This window comes from Mauremys mutica, chromosome 2, assembly GCF_020497125.1.
Source record: "Mauremys mutica isolate MM-2020 ecotype Southern chromosome 2, ASM2049712v1, whole genome shotgun sequence".
In the NCBI taxonomy this organism is placed as follows: Eukaryota; Metazoa; Chordata; order Testudines; family Geoemydidae; genus Mauremys; species Mauremys mutica.
The window spans coordinates 10508097-10530818 of NC_059073.1; the positions used below are offsets into that span (position 1 = coordinate 10508097).

Consider the following 22722-nt stretch of genomic DNA (forward strand, 5'->3'; position numbering starts at 1 on the left):
TTAATTTCATTGGGTGACCTTGGTTCTTTTATGTGAAGAGTTAAATAACATTTCTTTATTGACTTTTTCACACCATTCATGATTCTGCAGAGCTCTAACATATCCTCCCTTAATCGTCTCTTTTGTAAGATGAACAGTCCCAATCTTTTTACTCTCTCCTCATAAGGAAGCTGTTCCATACCCCTAATCATTTTGTTGACCTTCTCTGTACTTTTCCCAGTCCTAATATATCTTTTCTGAGATGTGATGACCAGAACTACACGCAGTATTCAAGGTGTGGGCATTCTATGAATTTATATAGTGACTTTATGGTATTTTCTGGCTTATTATCTATCCCTTTCCTAACGGTTCCTAACATCCTGTTTGCTTTTTTGACTGCCGCTGCACATTGAGTGGATGTTTTCAGAGAACTATCCACAATGACTCCAAGATCTCTTTCTTGAGTGGTGACAGGTCATTTAGACCCCATCATTTTGTATGTATAGCTGGAATTATGTTTTGTAATGTGCATTACTTTGCATTGATCAACACTGAATTGAATCTGCAATTTTCTTGCCCGGTTACCTCATTTACTTTTGCTTTAGACAGAAGTGGACGTCAAGGTTACAAGTTCCAGGAGCAAATATCTGGCTCTTGACCTTAATCTGAATGGAAATCAGAGTGCTTGGATGCTGAAAGCATCTTTGCCGGCCTAAGAAATGACCTGTATTTTTGCATGGCTGGGATTATTACAAATTTGTGCCAAGACAGCCTCTTATCCTGGCAGTAGGAAGGTAGTCTTGACCCCTTTTGCCAGCCACCCAGCACTGCCCAAACCCCTGATTTAACGTGCTAGCAATAAGTGAGTGTCAGCAGGTAATGGCCTGAGTGGGAAGAGCAGTGGGTGAGGAATATGGCTGCAAGTTTCAAGGGAGCATTTTCCCTGAGGAGGATGCACCGAAGATCTGCACTGAGGAAAAGGCATGTCTTCTGTAGGCTAGCATCCTGCGCGTGACTCAGCCAGTCTTGGATGTGGAGATCGATGTGCAACGATATTTCTTCACTGACTTCCTCTGCATTGTCCAATGAACACATACATGTATTTATTTCTGTTTCCTTTTTCTTTCATAGCAACGAGCCAGGAAGATGAAGTGCTGCCTGCTCTCTGTCGGAATGGCCGTTCTGCTGGTTGTTGTCGTGATTATTGCAATGTCAGTCAAACACTGATCCCGCTGAGATTCTACAGGTGGGAGTTTGTATCTGACTCTTTCTCATGTCATATGGATGAAGGCTGGGATAAGTGGAAGGCTCAGGGATGTGGTGATGACTAGAGTGGTGTATCTCTAATTTGGTGGTTCATATCCAGCCCTCAGAAGTTAGATGTGACTATTGTTATCCTCTCAAGGATGCTGTGGGGGCTAGGTGAAATATGTGAGTGGTCACAGTCCAATTGTCGGTAGACATGGGGAAACTTGCATTGCTATTTTCTATTCTGCACCCATGCTTTGAAGAAATTGAGGCACTCAGACTCTAGTGCAGTCTTCCTGGCATCTTTCCCTAACTTTCTGTGCATGCTGCAGCCTGTCTGATGTCTGGGCCAGGCTGAGATCGGCCCTTGGTGGGCTTGCAGAAATCTCCCTCTCACTTGTGCAACCCATGTGAGGAATGCCACAGCTGTGCCTCCTGCCTCCTTCCGTGTCAGGGGAACAATCTGCACCACGGATAGATCCTGCACAGTGTGTATGCCTTAATCACACCGAGCAGCTCAAGAGACACATCACTGCCTGAGCCACCCTCCCTCCCCCGCTCCTCCTGGTTCAGCTGGCTCTGCATTACGCTCCAAAGAGGGCTCTGTCTAAATTTCACAATTTATCTCTGGCTTTTTTTTATTTTTTATTTCTGTCTCTCACATACAAACAAACCGCACAAGGCAGATTCTGACCAGGTATGCCAGCGTAAATCTGGCATAACTCCAGTGATGTGAATGGCGTTACTCTGGATTTGCACTTGTATGTCTGAGAACAAAATCCAAACCCATGTGAGTATGTAGTGATGTTAGGGCTGGACAAAATCAAACATCCTCAACTCCTGGAAATCACAAATCTTATCAACCTGTGGATGAACCTGGAAGCATTTAAGGCCTACAAAGGCCTGTCTACACAGCAAAGAAAAGCCTGCGGCTAACCCGTGCCGGTGGGGCTTGGGCCGTGCTGCTGTTACATTGCTGTGTAGACATCCAGGCTTGGGCTGGAGCCCGGTCTCTAGGACCCTGCGAGGTGGGGGGATCCCAAAGCTCTCAGCCGGCATGAGCCAGTCGCGGGTTTTTCTTTGCTGTGGAGACATACTCTGAGTAAAGCAGCCGTGTTAGTCTGTATCCGCAAAAAGAACAGGAGTACTTGTGGCACCTTAGAGACTAACAAATTTATTTCAGCATGAGCTTTCGTGAGCTATAGCTCACTTCTTTTATACATACAGAGAACATGAAAAGGTGTTGGTATGCATACTTCCACCTTTTCATGTTCTCTGTATGTATAAGTATCTCCTGTCTGTGTGTTCCATTCTATGCATCCGAAGAAGTGAGCTGTAGCTCATGAAAGCTCATGCTGAAATAAATTTGTTAGTCTCTAAGGTGCCACAAGTACTCCTCTCCTTATAATGTGTATGGTAACACCCATTGTTTCATGTTCCCTGTGTGTATATATATATCTTCCTTCTGTATTTTCCACTTACATGCATCCGATGAAGTGGGCTGTAGCACATGAAAACTTATGCTTAAATAAATTTGTTAGTTTCTAAGGTGCCACAAGTACTCCTGTTCTTTTTGCAGATACAGACTAACACAGCTACTACTCTGAAACTTTATTTTGAATCTGTTAGATGGGTGCAGTCACAGAGCCAGAATAACCTAATGATAATGAAAAGCCCAGCAGGAAAATTAGAGTTAATCTTCTTTCAGAATGTCATGTGTTTGGGGAGGGGATCCTAATAACTCAGTACAGCCCTCGGAAAAACTGAACACTCAATTTTCCCATCATCCTTCAGTGGTCGAATGACTAACGACCTAGTGCATAAAACACCAGTTCCTCAACAGCGGCACCAATAAAAACATAAAAACTGGACTGGATTATATTGGATTCAGCCTGGACATGTCCTCTTATTTCATTTCACATGAGACAAGCACCGACATGGTGACGTAATGACGTCTGACCTTTAGATACCACTTGTCATGCAGGAGAATCCCAAAATTCTGTACAAACTACTCATTTATATACAGGTATCACTTTACCCACCTCGAGGGAGAAATGCATCCGCTCTTTTTTTCCACGCCCCGCAGCTCTGCACAACAATTCAAAGCAAAAACTGAAGTATCTAATTGAGAGACAGAAAATAAATACTCCAGTTTGAATGAGGCGAGGACACTGAACCTAACATCCCTAGACTTATGAAATGTGCTGTGAGATCTATAATGAGGACAACTAGTTAGGACTCCAGTTTTACATTTCACCAAGGAGAGGCTACAGCATAGAGCTCCTGAGTCCTTGCTGGACCATTGCTTTATTGTTGAGTCAGTGGGGAAGTAACTGCTTGCTAAATCACTTTTGATTTTTCTCCCATCCTGGTGCCGATCAGGCCAAAGATCTTTAGCTTTCAGGTTCACATCCCAGGATGAACTACCTTAATGTCACTACACTGAGTCCCCAGACCCAGCTAATCAGATTTTGGACCTAGCTAATGATTAATTTGTAATAGATTTTTTTTTAAATTAATGATTTCAGCAACCCTGATACCCCCAAAATAAACAAAGGTCCTTATTACAAGGAAAAAGCAGGTTGTTCTTTCACAAATCAGATGTGAAGCAGGTACAGAAAATCCATTCCTTCCATAGGATTCATTATTTGTTACTTGAAAAATAAGCAAGAGAGTGGCTCTTCTTGTGAATTTCCTAAGTAACAGTGGTGCCATCGGTTCTTCAGCTCAGTGCGCTCAGAGGGACCAGCTGTTCTTATGAAAACTCCAAGCCCTATCCTAAGTATGTCACTTGATCCCCTGAGGCATTCTTGACTGAGGATGGAGAGAAAAGCATCCATTGCATCCAGTGAGGTTATGGAGAAACTCCTGGAGATGTATGTATGGGTTTTTTTGTTTTCACCTCGGGGATTATGAAGTAACCAGACATTTTGGAGTCAAATTGCTCATCATGTAACCATGTTGCAGCTGCTCTCTTAGCCACTCTGGTATAAGTCACTGAACATCTTAAAGGGATAGTATCCTGCTGACTGTCCTAGAAATCTCCCTACCTTAACAATGCCTTTGCTTTATAATTGTTAGAATTCCTGATCCTGGAAACATATCCCCATTGGCTCTCTCTTCCTTACTTATACACAAAGTGTTTCCTTTCGACTCAGTCCCAGAGTCTACGATACTTCTTGGGCAAGAGGGTGCAGAAAACCAAGAGAACACAGAGAAAAGCTACTAAAATGATTTGAGGGCTTGGAACAAATGCCTTACAGTAAGAGCTAAAGAGCTCAGTCTGTGTAGTTTATCACAAAGAAGATCAAGAGATGACTTGATTATGGCATATCCCTTCATGGGGAGGAAACACTGGGCACTGAAAAGGCTCTTTAACAGAGAAAGGCATAACAAGAACTGATGGCTGGAGCTGAAGCCAGGCAAATTCCAGTTAGAAATAAGGCACACAGTTTTAACAATGACAGTGATTAATAATTGGAACAAACTACCGAGGGACGTGGTGGATTATCCATCGCTGGATGTCATCAAACACAAGTTCTTGGGCTCAGTGCATGGGTAACTGGGTGAAATTCTATGAACTGTGATGGACATTAAGCCAGACTAGGTCCCTTCAGGCCTTAATCTATAAATTTAAGAGGATTTGGATAGAGGTGATTGTATAAAAGAGCTCTTCACTTCTCAGTTGCTGATTGATGTTCAACTTAAGTCAGTCAAGACTTCAGGGATGTTGCCAGCTGATGGCAGCTTGGTGGCCTATGTGAAATCAGTCCTCCAAGTGCCCTACATCTGTATCTCTTATCGTGGCAACTGTTACCCTCATTAACAGTCTCAGTAGACTGTCTATTTCTTGGTCTAGTCTGTTCCTCCCTGTGCTTTGGAGCTTTGCTACGTAGTTCAGATTCAGATCTCAACTTTCCCAAAGTTTAAGGGGTGGTAAGATCTAAACATTCAGGCCCTTCTATACTTTTAACTAATTGAGACACAGCCTTAAGGGAACCATTACATGAAATACTTAGTGCAGTTTCTAATTCCTTTCCCTCCAGTATGGGGGCCCAATTCTACATGGAAGGAGAGAATCAGGCCCCCGGGGTTTAACCATTCCCTGAACATATGGTGCACTCTCTTACTCACTCTCTCTCAGCTTAAAGTGAAATAACCATCAGATCAAGCTGGAGAAATTGCTTTGACTTGCCTTTTTTTTTTCCTTTGCAGTCACAGTTAGCCATGTCCAGTCCATTTAATTGGTGCATTCTGTGACAAAGTGCTTTCTCTCACCACTCCAAGAGGACATAGACTCTCGCAGCCTGTTTGACATGTGTTTTGGTTTGTTTTTTCTTCATGCTTTCAGGTCTTGGCTATTTTCTTTAGTGCCTTGTACTCTGTTATGCTCCTCTGTGCTCTACACCTGGTCTCCTGACTGCAGTGGGAATAATAAAATCCACAGCCACTGGGTATGATCTGAGAACCATAGGAATGCCTCTATCAAGGGCTTCATGCTGTATAGCCTAAGCCCCTCCTCATCTCAGAGCCTGGTTACTAAGAGTTGGACCCAATGCAGCAGGAGAGATTTCTGGACTATTGGATTTTGCTAAATCAGCCTCAGAGGGCCCCACTTGGTGTCATTAATGCTGACCTTTTCCAGTACACCAGAGGACTTTCAGAGACCTTATACCGTACCCTGTGGAACTGAGGGAAAGGGTTTTCAGGGCAGGAGACATCAGTAAAACACCAGTGAATTTAATTGGAGACTTTCTGTGGGGATTATATATACTGTCGAGGAAACTGATGACAGAACTGACAGCTGGCATTGGTGTTTTTGTTAGCTCCCAGAACATGGCGCTTACAATACTCCCTCTTCACCAGCCCAAGGCGAGAGACTGGCCACCCTCGTGATAGAAATTCTATGGCACGTTCCATGTGTTTCTTGCACTGTGCCATCGTGTTGCAGTCGCAACAGCAATTCCTGCCTAAGAGGCAATGTGGGATGTAGCAATAAATCGACCTAATGAACATTGTAAATAAGGGCAAAACATGGATAGCTTTGTTCCGTGGACTTGCTTTTTGCTCTTTAAATTGATACCATGGGGGCAGCTTTACTTATTGGCTATGCTTTTACCAGTGCACTGAACATTTCTCAGTGGTCATGAGAGCGGCCCAGTTTGCAGTCCTGCATCAATCTCAAGAGCCACAGAGGACGTTGTCATATTTGCTAGCTGCCAGTCACGGGACTGAATTAATCCACCGCCCTGTTCTCTGAGCCACCTGTGTCATTTGTTCAGGAATTTACAAAGGAGCCAACGGTCAATAACTTTGCAAAAGCTCTTTTGTTCTGGAAGTGATTTTCCTTTTTTTCATCAGGGTATATTCAATATTTATAGTCCCTTGATCTATAATTAATGTTTCAGATCCTGAAGTCCTTACTCAGTTTTTACTCTGGCAAGATTATTGGGCCAGATTCTTACCCTGGTTTAAATGAGATCAGAATCTGGCTGTCTGAGCTTGATGCTTGTTGCCTATGCTCCTCTCTTTGTGACTTCACAAGTATTTCCATGGCACCAATTGCAATGTCACAAACAGAAGCATCTGACTACAGCTGGGCAAAAGTTTTTTGCTTTTTTTCCACTGAAATATGCTTTTGCGTGGAAACAAAAATTTGAAATAGTCAAAACATTTCATTTTGACTTTTTGATTCAAAACAGCATTTCGATTTTAAATCAAGCTAGTTTAAAAAAAAACGCAAAAAGGGTGGGAAAATATCCTAAACAGCCAAAATCAAAATAAAATAAAATAAAAATTTTGAATCAACTGAAATGTTTTGGTCGATTCAGTATGAATCAAAAGTTTTTAAAAAGAATGTTTTGGTTCAATTCAAAATATGTAGGTCAATTTGAAACTATTTTTTTTTCAAGTTTTCTGATTCAACCAAAAAACTTTGCCTCAAATCAAACTGGAATTTATTTTGATTTTTCAGTTTGGCCCCCAAAGCAAAAAATCTGTTATTTGCTGATTTCTACCTATGACTTCAAGGGCAGGGCACCTTGAGCAAAGAAATCTTAAGAAACAAGATCCTACTTCATGCAAAATTCCTTTTAAAGTAATGTACAAGGGAGGAAAAATACAAAGACCCCATCATATGTAGGCAGACTTATTCCTAAATAATTTTTTCCATAATTTGCAAGTCATTTCTCCCTCTTAAAGGGCTTAATCTTCAAAATGCTGAATACTTGAACTGAATATCAGAGGGGTAACCGTGTTAGTCTGTATCCACAAAAACAATGAGTCCGGTGGCACCTTAAAGGCTAACAGATTTATTTGGGCATAAGCTTTCGTGGGTAAAAAACCCACTTCTATCTGAAGAAGTGGGTTTTTTACCCACGAAAGCTTATGCCCAAATATATCTGTTAGTCTTTAAAGTGCCACCGGACTCCTCGTTGCTGCTTCAACTGAAATCAGTTGGAGTTGTAGGCATTCGTCACCTTTCATAGTCCAATCTAAATCTTGCGTGGCATCTCTTTTACAATCTGTAGCATAATTTAGCATTTCCCCAGGGGCTTCTAGTGCATGTTTAATCTGAGAATCTCAAAGTGACTTGTGAACATTAATTTAAACTTTGCAACACCCTTTTAAACATTTGCCATGACAGCCCATCTCTAAGCATCCAGTGAAATAGCCTGATTTTCAGAGGTGCTAAGAATTCGGTTTGCATTGATATCAGTAGGACTTACAGGTCCTTGGCCTTTAGGATCATGAGGTTTTTATATCCCTTACCTATATGTTTGTTATGATACGTCCAGATGTTCTTGATATACATATAAATATATGATTCCTTTTTTAATCTTGTTATATTCGTGGCCTCAATGACTTCTTGAAACAATGAATTCCACAGTTTATTCAGACATTGTGTAAAAAAGTATTTCCTTTTATCAGTTTTGAATTTGCCACCTTTTAATTTAATGAAATGTTACTTAGTTCTTGTATTATTGAACTAATGCTTCCCCCCTGTTGTGCTTAAGTTATCTCTCCACCTGCTTTTTCTGTCTTGGGTTGTCCAAGAACCATGAAGATCCTTCGGTGCTGGTGGTGAAGTGGGATGGAAGCAGAGGCAGCAGACAGGGCCTAGTCATTGTGATTCACTGATTCTTCTACTCATTGGTTTAAGTGGGTTTGGGAATTTGGTGGAACCCCTGATTTTTTGATATCACAGTGATAGCTTCCCCTTGCCTGGAGAAAGGGAGAGTTCGGATTGCCTCCTGAGCGGGGAAGGACATGGGCATAGCTCTTGTGTCCACATTCAATTTCAGTGTCTAAAACAGAGGATGCTGGCTCTGTGTGTGGGTGTGGAGAGAAGGTGGACAAGGCAGCAAGTAGGCAAGTTGTGCTATTCTACCTGAAGCCTTTCCTGCATGAATATTGTCTCCCAAAACAATGAACTTTGTGAATGTCATACTCCTGTCGGGCTCAATCAGCTCCCTGGAGAAATCTTTGAGGTCTTGAGGCTTTTGTGTGTGGAACAGAGAAGAAAGGAGTAAGAGGATGCTGACTTAAAAGACCAAAGGAGAAATATTAGCAAAATCTTTGTTTTCCCTTGTTATATTATTAAAGATATATTTTTCTGAATAACCTCGAAATACAATTTTAAAAGTGTGGCCTTTAATGCTAGACCTTTGGGGATGTATTTCCCATTGCTACAGCAAGGCGAGTGGGGTTATTACATAACTGTGTCTACAAACTCAGCTGCAGAGAATATATAAGTATCTGGTTATTTTCCCTCTGTGGGCAAGGTTGCTAGTGCATTAACAGAAGCCCTGAAGAGGCTCCAATGCCCAGCTGCTCTGTCTAGTGATCCACATAAGTATGAAATAAATGTCTGTTAGGACAGGGAAAAATAACCCGTTGGGCTTTCTCTGGACCATAATCTAATTAAAGGATGTAGCAGGATTTCTCTGGAAACAATTGGTTACAGGAGAATTATTTTGTCAGTGCTGTTAGAGAAGCAGGTAAAGAACATCTTAGAAACAGCACTCCAGGGTTTGTAGCGAGTTGTGAACAATTACGTGTTTTGAGGGTGGGGACCATGTTTTGGATTCTGCAATGTACTGAGAATACACCATGGCAGCCATTTATACTGTCAGTTGTGTGTCTCAAGGTTCACCAGCAATTATGGAGACAGGGAAGGTTTTGTGAGCACTCCCCTATTTCCTGTCCATCCACCTCTTGCTAAAGTAGTTCACTCAGCCTCTTACAAATGGGATCTCTCCAGAGGTCAGGAGTGTCCCATAAACCAGCCCAGAAATGTCTCCCACACTTTTCCCAAGAAACTTGCAGGAGGAATGCTAGCAACAAGCCTCTGCAGTTTCATAAGCTGGCCAAAACGCAGACCCTCCACACTTGAAATGACCTGTTTATAAACACTCAGCTGCCATGAAGAAGATGATGCCTAAATTACAGCTGTCAGGTCACCAAGGGCAGTGTGAAGTCTCTGCCACTGGAGAATCAATTTTCCAGGCCTGCTTTGGGCTACTCATTCTTCCAGTGTTGTTTGTGGTGGGGTTCAGGTGAGGTTGAATCATTATTTTAACACATAGTGACCCCTACCCCTTTGCACAATATTGTGCTAACCCTGACTGTGTCTAATTGCTGCAAGCTACAGCAGATGTGGAACACAGCATTGCTCCAGCTTTCAAGGCTTTGTATGTTTAACACGTAAGTTTTGCTGTGAATCAGAGAGGGGAATTCTCAGACTGTACTAGACACCTTTTTTATTGTCTCAAAGACAGTCAAAATGAAGACCCTATACAAAAACCTGCCAGACTGGCGCATAAGAGAAGACTAGGGTTCACCTCATCACGGGACTATCTGCTCTGCTGGGTATGGTTTTGTTTGATTTTCTTTTTCTAAATAAACCACTCTCCATGTGATTCTGAATTGCCTTCATGGTCAGTGGATTCATGCACAAACCAAATCTGACTCAAGTATTCATCCCATGCCAGCTAAATAACCAGGAGAAAAAATTACCTTTGGGGTTTTCTCCAATTCTGTCTGCATAATGAAGATCTGGAGATTAGTAATTAGGGAGGGATGAATCAGAATTGTGCCAAATCTTTGCCCCAGACATGATCTAAATTGTTTTTAAGGGTCAAAACCTTTTTCCCTGCTGATATAAACATTGTGGTCCAGAGCCTTAGCTGATGTAAATTCCCAGGGTGAAATCCTGGCCCCACTAAATTCCAGTATATAAACTTTTATTGACTTCAGCAGAGTCAGGATTTCACCTCTACTTTGTGGGCTTGCTCAGGCCTAAGGTGACCAGACTGCAAGTGTGAAAAATTGGGACAGGGGGTTGGGGGGTAATAGGAGCTTATATAAGAAAAAGACACAAAAATGGGGACTGTCCCTATAAAATCGGGACATCTGGTCACCCTGCTCAGGCCAGAGATATTGTGATCCTTTGGCTTTACTTTTCAATGGCCCAGTCCTCAGGTAGTGTAAATGGAAGCAGCGCCATTCAGCACTGGAGTTAGGCTCATTTTCACAAGCTGAGGATCTGACCCAGTATTTCACCACCTCAACTTCTAGTCCTGGCCTAAGCCAGGAAGAAAAGGAAATTATTTTATCTTCCTCTGAAGTATCTGGCACTGGCCACTGTCAGAGACAGGATGCTAGAGTAGTTTATCCATCACCCTGTGCTCCTGTGAGATGTGCCAAAGTTTTCAAACAACCATAAAAAGAGAACCAGTCATTCTCAATCTGCTAGAAATGGTCGTTTCTCATCTGCTTGAAGAATTTGGGATTCTCTTTGTCTTCTCAGGACCAGTTTTTCCTTTCCTTTATTGGGGCTTTCAGAAAAGGATAGCCAGTATCTGGAGTTGAAATCCTGACCCCACTCAGTGGCAAATCTCCCATTGAGTTCAATGGGGCCAGGATTTCACTTGATATTAAAGTGTGAATCACTGCTGTCTTGTTAGTCTTTACACAACTGGTGCAGGTTACATATTTCTCTCCATTAGTAACTTCCCATGATATTTTCTGGCTTTCTAGAATCTCCTTTGTCTCCTAGACTCCTTAGAAGCTGTAACCCATTTGCCTTCAGCAACAACCAGACAAGGACCATTGCTCATACTACAGACATAGCAGGATGTGCTTTCTCAGCCGATCAAGTCCCTGAGGCTGGGACTGCCCTGCCCTGCTCAATAATTCTATGACTAGAAGTAAGCTGTGGTTGCTCCACTTCTGTAGGATAGCAACTTTGGAGTCACAGTGTCCCTGGAGTACTTCGCCTTAACGGGACAAGTGTTTGACACCATAAATGAGATGTCAAATTTTGAATTCTCGGTGAGCCATTACGAGCAGGCGGCGGAATGATCTGAGTACAGTTTGTCTGGCTAAACTCACAGGTATTTATGAATCAGCTGACATCCCTATTTTCCTGATGCTGTAGTCAAATTGCAATGTCGGTAGAATTGCCTGTTGTTAGAATTTCACTTTACTGAAGCCATCCTACTAATTCTTCCCTGAAACCAACATGCATAAACACTAACAACCTGATGCATGTTAGCTATAAAACACTTGAGTGGGAGGGGAGGAAAATCCACATCTATGACTGTGATAAGGGACAAACATAGTGATTGCTTCAATAACAGAGAGGAATCAAATAGCCTGGAGTTAATCAGCAGCCAGATTTCACTTTCATTATCATTTTCATGTAGCTGAAGGCCTAAGTACAGACAGCTAGAGTCTCAGGGCTGTTCTCAGGGCTGTCCATGTGCACACGGACGCCTCCTTTGGAAATAGGCTGGCTTGCAAAAGAGCGTGGCCTGTAGACATGCAGATTTATTGCAGCAATAAACACTGTTGATTCAAAGTGGCTGTTACAAAACAATGTGCATTGTAGGCTGATTTGCAACTGGAGTGACCTGAGCCCTGCATGCACGTTTTGTGTTGGAATGATTTCTTTGCATCAGGTGTCAGGGCATTCTTTTTCTTTTCCATGAATGGTAGAGAAGGGCTGTCACTGGCACCCATCCTCTTATAAACTGATCAAAGAAGAGAACAATGTTTTCATTCCTGTAGAGAGACAGAAATCCTCTCTTCTGGTAATCATTACTATTGTTTGACTTTAAAATGTGCTTATCTGACAATTTCTATGTGAATTCACAAAAACAGAGAGCAACTCGTCTGGTCCCAAGGTAGATGGAATCCTTTCCCCTCACATCCGTCCATAGTCTTCCTCTGAACACGAGGGTGGGATTTTCAAAAGCACTTAAGTGACTTGGGAGCACAATTCCCACTGATTTGCAATAGTGAGGGAAGAGAGGAGCCTGGCACCATGCTATGAAGGTCAACAGGCTCAGCCTCTGGAAGACCAGTAAGGGGAACACAGGCCGGTTGAGGACTCTCCACTGAGAACACGCCGCTTCCAGTCTCCAGATGTTTAAATCAAGGGAGATATCAAAAGGGTCACCGCTGTCCCTGCCTGCAGTAGCAATGTGATCGTTGGGCTGCCAGGTGTCCTACGTCTCACGTTTCAGAGTGGTCACCGTGTTAGTCTGTATCAGCAAAAACAACGAGGAGTCCTTGTGGCACTTTAGAGACTAACAAATTTATTTGGGCATAAACTTTCGTGGGCTAGAACCCACTTCATCAGATGCATGAAGTGAAAAATACAGGAGCAGGTATAAATACATGAAAGGATGGGGGTTGCTTTACCAAGTGTGAGGTCAGTCTAACGAGCTAAATCAATTAACAGCAGGATACCAAGGGAGGAAAAACAACTTTTGAAGTGGTAAGAGAGTGGCCCATTACAGACAGTTGACAAGATGTGAGTAACATTAAGGAGAAATTAGTCACCCATCCGGCAGCCCTGTCACTCATTCTTGCTGCAGAGATCTTGTGTGTCCAAGATGGATGGCAGTCCCGAGAGATTGGTGGTGCCTGCTCTGCACACAGCCAGTCACCCATGCAGCCTCTTTGTTTCCCCTCTTATTGCGCCCCTGCTGGGAGGAGCGAGGGAGGAGCAGGCAGTGGCGGCAGCGGCAGGCAGTGAGAAGTGAGGGCTCTGATTCCAGACTCCCCCAGCCAGACACCACAACCTCAGGCTTCTCTCCACCCCACTAGACATGCTGCCCCCACCTGAGAAAGCCCCTGAGGGGAAAGTGGCGCTACCATACTTCCCAGCTTATGGACCTATGTAAATGATTTCTAATTATCCAAATTAGCTCATATAACTCATACAATGACACATGGAGTTGCCCCAAACTTGGCAGCCATGAGGAACTGCCATTTAGAAAGCAAGGAAGATTTAACGGCTTAGCTAGCACAAGTCTGCATCATTTACCGTAGCTCTTCGTAACGTCTTCGGGCTTGTCTGTGCTAGGCGTTAAAATGCTTTCAGCAATCGGTTTGGCTGAGCTGGTGCTGATCACAGTTCACCTCAAGGGTGGACGTGATGATTGCAGAGAATGGATGGGCTTCTTTTTGAGGCCCACCAGTTCGCCAGAGGAATGGCAAATACAAAGTATCCCTCTCGCAAGGAATCGAGAAGGCATCGTCCTTCTCTGCAGGCCCATGGAAAGAGACTGAGCGTTGAACCCAGCTCCAATATATAGCTGCTCTGAAAGATAACTGCACTTACTGTGATGACACTTTGTGTCCACAGCCAGCAAAACGATTCACCAAAGTGGGTAAATGTCATCATCCCCATTTTAGACACAGAGAGACAGATTCCGAGATGAAAAAGGGGATAAGAAATTACTGGCGCTCTAGAAAAGCACTCGAGCACCTGCTTAACTGAGCACATGAAGCAGTCTCTTTGAAGTCAAGCGGAGGCAAACCATCGAAGTCAATAGATCTACTCATGTACTTAAAGTTAAGCATTTGCTGTAAGTGCTTTGCTGACTCAGGCTGTTGAGCCCTAATGTCGTACAGCAAGTCTCTAGCAGCTGGGAATAAATCCCATGTCTTCTAACTCCAAGGCCTCTGCTTCCCATGCACAGTGGCTTTTGTGCAATTGTTTTATCAACACTTTCTCCTCAGTACTTGCCCATCCCCCAGCCAGCCTACCTGCCAGTGCTTCAAAACAAAAATGGCAAGAGGATTAGCCTCTGTACGATAATTCAGACACCAAATCTCCTTTCGAAATGTGTTGGAAAAAGTTTAGCCCTGCCAGTCCTGTTTTGTTGCACTATCTCCTGATTCCCAAATAAAACATTCAAAGCTGGGGCTTTGCTTTCTGTCATATTTTTAAATCTCCTTTTGATGTTCTGTGAGCTTTTCCTTTCTTTCTCTCTCTTTTTTGAAGTACTTACAGAGGAAAGTTCATTTTCTCTAATTGTGGTTTCCACCACCACCAACAAAATCACCGCTCCATAGATCTTTTTGCTTTCGTTTTTCTTACTGCTGCTTTTACTCTTGACATTCAGCCTGCCCAACTAATCCTGATCTGACACTTTGTAAAATCTTTATTCTGTCTCAAAGCCCTGCTGTGAACTTTCTCCCGTGCTTCCAGCATTTGCATTTACCATCCATTCACATGTCTAAATCGATGCGGTTTTCTTATCATCAAATAGCCCGCTAGCTTTATAAAAAAGGACACAAAGTTAATGAAATCAGGATTAAAACTGTATCAGCATTTAGTGAGCTCACTGGGACTTGGCCTGCGCTTGGTATGAGGTCCAATAATTTGTTTTAACTCTCTGTACTCGGAGTAATAGCTGAAATGATAGTGCAGGTAAGGCCACTTCCTTCTGTTTGTGAGGATAAGAGCATTTCAGAAGAGAGATTTGGGGCATTTTTTTTCTGAAGGAAAACACACCTGTTGACTTTATTCTGTTTCCTCCCATTTTAATTCCTGAGGGACTTTACCCCCAAAGGGAGAAATATCTTCTTGGGGAAAAAAGCCTGTATTGTTGCTGGCATGCAGTCAGAACCTCTGATTATGCTGATTTCATAGACTCTGGTCTAGATCTTCAAAGATAATTAGGGGCCTAATTCCTATTGTAGTTAGGCACCTAAATACCTTTGAGAATGTGCACCCATGTACCTCTTGCTAACTGAGAGCGGCAATCTGCATCCCTATCACTGTGGGCTCTGATCTCCTAGTGTTCCCCCAAGCTAAGTAATAGCAGCTTGGTTTAATGTTTCGACAGAGGACCTAAGTCAATGTACCGCAAGAAGTAGTTTGGGGATGCGGTAGGTGGTGCACTGAATCCTCTGAGTTGGCACTTATTTGCAGCAGGGAAGGCACACCTTTTAAAGGTCCATGCAATTTCATGTCTCCTCAAACAAAAGAGTCCCACTGGGAGGAAAGAATGCTGCAGACTGTGCTGAATGGTGGAAACTTCACCTCCTCTCTGTCCTTCAGCCAGTTATTGGCCAGGGGCGGTTTGGGGGAGCGAGTAGCTACAGATCCACTCCCGCACTGCTGCTACTGCTGTTCAGGGTGATGAGGGGGAAAGGGTTCTGAAAATACAGAGTGGGGACTCCAACTCTGACTGCTCTCAGCCTAGCCAGAGAGGTTTCACACCCTGCTCCCTCTCCTCACCGCTTCAGCTTGTTGCTAGCCAGATATTGCTGTGAGGGAGGAGAGCCGCTAGAGGGTCCCTTCTGCCCATCCCACTGCACTTTTGCCGTTCCTGTAGCCACTCTGTGTGAGGTTCAGGCTCCCACAAAAATAGCAGTCAGGAGGACTCACAAAAAGGGAGTGTGCCCTCATGGGAGAGGGCAATCCACCAGTCCTTCCTTCCAGCAAAGAGCACAGCCCATGCATGCTGCTGTGACCCTGAGTTCCCTTCCACCAAGCCCACGTACTCGGCGTTGCATATGTTACAGGAAGGATGCGTTGGAGGGTGGAGAAGGTACTGGTCAGAGATACAAAGATGTGGATTCAATTCTTGGCTCTACCCTAAGCTTCCTGTGTGAGTTGGGGCAACTCTCTTGATTGGTCAGTGCCGTGGTCCCCCATCTATAAATTAGGATAATAGCACTGTCCCACTTTGGCTTATGTATTTATGCTGTAAAGTCTTCGGGGCACTTCCCCTTCTGTAAAAATGCACTTCCCCTTCCCTACCTCACTGGGGTGTTTGGAGGATGAATTAACAGAGGTATTTAGTTGCTCAGTTACTATGGCAATGAGGGGCCGTGTAGCAGGGTGGATCCCTGCTCCGGGTTTTTAAGGGGTTTAAAAGCGGCTTGGCAGGGCTTGAGCTGCTGCTCTCAAAGCTGGGCTGATTGGGGAAGTAGCTGCAGCTGGGCCACACCCCAATCAGGCCACAGATGGCCCCTATAAAAGGCTATGAGCCAGGAGCCCAGTCAGTCTCTCTCTGCCTTCAGAGAGAGAAGGGCCTGGCTGCAGGGAACTTAGACAAGGTACTTAGGGTGAAGCAGGGCTGGGGAAAGGCTGAGGAGCTGGGGAAGCTCCGGCCTAGAAAACCCCAGGCTGTGGCCTAGCAGAGGGCAAAAGGTACTGAGAGTTGCAGGGGGCAACCTAGGGGTAGGTCAAGGCAGCAGGTCCAAGCCCCCTTTGCCGATGATGAGTACTGGATACTGCAGTCTGCCCCAGTGAACGGGGGTTAGATAGAGACTGGGCAGTAGCCACTACTGAGGCGAAGTGGGGATAGGAGGGTGGGGGTTCCCCTGGGAAGGGGAAACCCAGTTAAAGGGGCACCGGGGTCCTGGGAGGGACACGGGGGCCAGTACTAAACAGGTGGATCACCGGCCTGCAGAGGGTGCTCCTGGGCTGGAAAGAGCTAATTCCCCAGAGTCACCAGCAGGAGGCGCCGCAGGGGTGAGTCAACCCGTTTACAGGCCGTAAAAGTCCCTAGATAGCTAACAGCTGTACAAATGCTCTATTGTCATGTATTTATTAAGTTAATAAAAATGTAGCTACTTAAAACATTCACGAGCCTCAAGGTCTCACAAAAGTTTTAGACAAAAGAAAATAATTGAAATTATGGGCACGAAGGGATGCACACTATCGGGCTTTATAAAAGCTTAGTTCAGAGACTTTCTTCTCTCGCTATAGACTGTAGTGCTGCATGTAGCCAACTGTAAAATCCATTAGAAATGGATTTACAGACGGATATTGTGGAAGGGGAGTATTTCGGGAATGGAGCTTTGTCCATTCTAGAGCTCAACATGAACACAGTTACTGTCTTTGTGGGCATAAAAAGAGATTGCACCATTTCATAAAAGGAAGGTAAGACAGTGCTGCTCAACTGAAGGCATTTTAATGCAGACATTAATAATACCACTGCATGCTTTTCATCCGCCAAGCCTTTTGGAAACATGAACTTAACTCTAAGAGCAGCCCTGTGAGATACGTAGCTATTAATATTCTTGTGTTACAGGTGGGGAAACTGAGTAGAGAGCAGTTAAGTGGTTGCCAAAGGCCATACAGGAGACCCAGGAGTAGAACTCAGGAGTATAAGGCAACCAGTCCTGCGTTCTGGCCACTAGATCCAGCTTCTCTGAGGCTGAGAAATAGAGTGTAACAGCGCACATCATTCTGGGATGTATTAGCAGGAGTGTTGTAAGCAAGACACAAAGCAATTCTTCTGCTTTACTCTGTGCTGATATGGCCTCAGCTGGAGTATTGTGTCTAGTTCTGGGTGCCATGTTTCAGGACAGATGTGGACAAATTGGAGAAAGAGGAGAATAACAAAAATGATTAAAGGTCTAGAAAACATGACCTATGAGGGAAGATTGTTTAGTCGGAGAAGAGAAGACTGAGGCAGGACATGATAACAGTTTTCAAATACATAAAAGGTTGTTACAAGGAGGAGGGAGAAAAATTGTTCCCTTTAGCCTCTGAGGATAGGACAAGAAGCAATGGGCTTAAATTGCAGCAAGGGACGTTTAGATTGGACATTAGGAAAAACTTCCTGTCAGGGTAGTTAAGCACTGGAACCAATTGCCTAGGGAGGTTGTGGAATCTCTGTCTTTGGAGGTTTTTAAGAGCAGGTTAGACAAACACCTGTCAGGAATGGTCGTTATTATATAGTCCTGCCTTGAATGCAGAGGACTGGATTAGATGACCTCTTGAGGTCCCTGCCAGTCCCACACTTCTATGATTTTATGATTCCTTTAAAAATTAGTTTAGAAAAATGGACCAAATACTTCCCTGTTATAAATCCACTGAAGTCATTGGAATTGCCCCAGTGATTAATTTATCCCATTAATTTCAGGGCCAACACCATGAAGTCTGCTGGATCTGTTTTCTGCCCACTGATCCCAACTATTGGGTGTCTCTGTGTAACTAACAAACAGGTTGTGGCAGGTCACTTTCCTTCATGATGAACATTTCTTTTGGTTTTATAACATGTCATTATTTTCCACTCTGTTGGATATGTCACCAACTCAAGGTGGAAATTTAATATATTTTTCCTTGTTAATAATCTGCTCTTTTGTGTGTGGGGGCAAATATTGATCATGCTTCACCTCTGTGTTTGGAATACAGCTCAAAAGAAGATGAGTGTATTCAACATCCTTTCTTATATCACGGATTATCATGTCAAAATCCCGTGGGAGCAAGCACTTGAGGATTTCACCTACTGGCTCAGATGGCAGTGCTGGATGGTCAAACCAAAGGTGGAGAGGTGTTGAAATCCTGGCTGTGATTTGGGTTCATCTTAGCTTATTATCAGCTTTATTGATTTAAACACCACCTGAGAAAGGCTGAGTGGTCTTAGCTATCATTAGCTCTTATGGGAGTTGCAAATGTCGGAAAATCAGGCTACTTATTAAGGTACCCAAATATGTTTTGAAGTGCCTACGTTCAAAAATGTTGTTACTTGGCTGGACCAAGACCTTAGTGCATATTGATGACATAGCCGGCCAAAATAGCATGCATTCTATGTCAAATGTGTAATTAAATACATGTCTGGAATGTCTAGTACAGTTACTAATGATCCAATTTGTATAGCCATCCTCAAATGCATATACTCATCTAACTCATGCAGACTGGTCACAAAACTTAACACAATTGGAAATACTAAAGAAAAAAGATACTGTTGCATTGAACCAATACCCTGCTGTTTGCGAACTATTTGTGATTGCCTGCGCCCCCAATTTTACATTTGAGATGGTAGGTGCGCCACTGTGGCACTTAGTATCTAAATCCATTGCATACCAAGGCAACATAGGGCACTGCACTGGGACTCAGGAGATGTGGGTTCTAATCTGGCTCTGCTGATGGGTGACCACCTGCAAGTCATGTCTACCTCAGTTTCCCCTTCTGTAAATGAGGGATAATGATACTGACCTCCTTTGAAAACCATTTCGAGATCACTGGATGAAAGGTGCTATATAAGGACTAGGTATTATTATTTATTAAAGGCATTACACAAGTGCCTTTCGCCAGGAGCTATTAAGCCCAGAATTATGATATATTACATCTGCATTATTTCAATGAGTGTATCATTTTCATATCTTTATCTTCTTTGTTACAATGGCCACAATTTTGCAAATAACTTAAATATATGTCCCATTGATTTCACTGGGACGTAAGTCCCTGTTTAAGTACTTTGCTGAAATAGGGCCAGTAAGCATGGGTTTGGTATGTTGGATTGAATCCTACTTCCCTTTTCATTGTAACCTGACTCACTGAATGGAGTTTATCCATTTATTTCTTACGAAGTCGGCAGCTCAGTGAGCAAGACTCTGTCCTGGTGAGAACCGAATAGTGCTTTTTTGAGACTAGAGGAATAAAAAGATGATGATGATTGGAATGAGGCTCATGAAAGGAAGGTTATATTTATACTCTCGTGTTTTTCTTTTAACTTTAGCCTGGAGATACATTTGTCAAAGCAACTCAAATTACATCCATTGAGAGCCATTTGCCGCTAATGGGAGCTGTATACTGTATGTTTTGACATTTTTTTAATCATCTAAATTTTACAATTTTTTTTACTATTTATGTGAGATTCTAGTAAGTGACATTTCTCTCCAATTATGCTGGCTATTCTGTTTGTCTTTCAGCGACTGTGGACATACCTTTTAATTTCCATATCAGAATAATAATAAGGAGGCTACAAAGCAGGGAAGAGCCATGTTTTCCCCTTCATCTGCATAACAATAATAATACTCATCCTTTGTATTTGCATAATGCAGTGCATCGTCCAGAGATCTCAAAACACTTTATAAAGCGTGTCTCATCATTCTTCTTGTATTGATAGAGGAAGCTGAGGCCACAGTTCAAGAGATTTGCCCAAGGTCACACAGCAAGTCACTAGTAGTAGAGCCAACTATAGAACCCAGGACCACTGGTGCCCAGTGTTGCACTCTGTCTGCTAAACCCTAGCTATGTCTTTTATAGGTTATCCCCCATTCCCAGCCTGTGCTCACCAGATTTCCAATTAGATGTGGCTAGATAAGATTTAATTGTGAGTAGATCTTTGAGCTCGATTTTTGGTGATGGGAGTAGTGTGATTTCTATTTAGATTCCTATGCTGTGCCCATCACATGTGGTGCAAGGGAAAGTTGGAAATAGGGGAGGGAGTGGATTGTAACCTATTCAGGGCAGGGACTGTGTCTCCTATGTGTCTTTAAAGTACCAACAATAATGGGGCATGCTCCTTCCTGCAAACTCTTCCATCGGAAATGTACACCTCCAGCCTCTCTCCTCCTTCAAAGTGTTCTGGTTTCCAAAGAGCAGGGGGGAAGAGGTTCTGAGATACAAATGATCCAGCATGCTCTCTGCTGTGATGATGATGTGACACATTAAGGACTAACTCTTTGGGGAAATATTGCTGCAAATCTAAACAGATGTTGTGAAGCTGCATCATCTAGTTGAATAACCCAACTTGAAGATCACTGAAGTTTACCATGCACACTCAAATGAGCCTCTTAGGTTTGTAGAAATACTTTCCTGGAGATGCAACCACCTTATCCTATCACTTCTAGCTGTCACAGGAGACCCAAAGAGCAGGTTGTGTTCTGGGCTACACCTTTCCCAGAATGCTCTGCTGTTGAAAATGTATATCCATCCAGGCCTTTTATTTGCACAGTAGCTCGGAGAGTGGTAATATTACTGGGAAACAGCACTTGAAGAGTCAATCTTGTGTCACCTCTGATGGTTTTTATTCTTGGTGGCCAGCCTCCAAAATCCTCTTTTTCATTTATGGAAGCATCACATTTAAAATGCAAATTCCTTCCTACTCTCCTCCTCCTTCTCCGTCTCTTTCCTTTGAAGTATCCCTTGAGCATTTCAGGTGCCATGAACTTCCAATCCACTGTAATCAGCAGACTTGCAAAATGATCACAATACACCAGCTCAAGTGAGGTGAACTCTGCCTCACTTGGGAGTTCCAGCTTGTAGGAGCAGCTGCTTTAGTGGTTCCAGGTGCTCCAGGCACGCATGAATGTGACTGTCATAAGAACATAAAAATGGCCCTACTGGGTCATACCAAAGGTCCATCTAGCCCAGCATCCTCTCTTCCGACAGTGGCCAGTGCCAGATGCCCCAGAGGGAATGAACAGAACAGGTAATCATCAAGTGATCCATCCCCCCTCGCCCCATTCCCAGCTTCTGGCAAACAGAGGCTAGGGACACCATCCCTGCCCATCCTGGCTAATAGCCATTGATGGACCTATCCTCCATGAATTTATCTAGTTCTTTTTTGAACCTTGTTATAGTCTTAGCCTTCACAATATTCTCTGGCAAAGAATTCCACAGGTTGACTGTGTGTTGTGTGAAGAAATGCTTCCTTTTGTTTGTTTTAAACCTACTTCCTATTAATTTCATTTGGTGACCACTAGTTCTTCCTTATCTACTTTCTCGACACCAGTCATTATTTTATAGACCTCAATCATATCTCCCTTTAGCCATCTCTTTTCCAAGCTAAAAATTCCCAGTCTTATTAATCTCGCCTCATATGGAAGCCGTTCCATACCCCCTAATCATTTTTGTTGCCCTTTTCTGAACCTTTTCCAATTCCAATATATCTTTTTTGAGCATCTGCACACAGTATTCAAGATATGGACATACTATGTATTTATATAGAGGCAACATGATATTTTCTGTCCTATTTTCTATCCCCTTATTAATTATTCCCAGCATTCTGTTCGCATTTTTGACTGGTGCTGCACATTGAGTGGAAGTTTTCAGAGAACTATCCACAATTACTCCAAGATTTCTTTCTTGAGTGGTAACAGCTAATTTAGACCCCATCATTGTATATGTATAGCTGGGATTACGCTTTCCAATGTGCATTACTTTGCATTTATCAACATTAAATTTCATCTGTCATTTTGTTGCCAAGTCACCTAGTTTTGAGAGATACTTTTGTAGCTCTTCGCAGTCTGCCTGGGTCTTAACTATCTTTAGTAATTTTGTATCATCTGCAAATTTTGCCACCTCACTGTTTACCCCTTTTTCCAGATCATTTATGAATATGTTGAATAGGACTTGCCTCTTGCTACTAGCTGGGATGTGGAGGAACAAAGGACAGAAGTTATACCCCGGTGAAAACCTCCACTGGAACTTATCTATCACCCGGC

General features: G+C 43.2%; 1 protein-coding gene across 1 annotated transcript in view; it reads left to right on the forward strand.

Annotated features, from left to right (window-relative positions):
* The window catches only part of TSNARE1 (t-SNARE domain containing 1), a 673885-nt gene that overhangs the window by 590541 nt on the left and 60622 nt on the right, over window positions 1–22722 (forward strand). The window contains exon 12 of the mRNA XM_045004928.1: window positions 1111–1225. Within this exon, the coding sequence (XP_044860863.1) occupies window positions 1111–1206 (96 nt within the window). The 3' untranslated portion in view covers window positions 1207–1225. The remainder of the gene's footprint in view (window positions 1–1110; window positions 1226–22722) is intronic.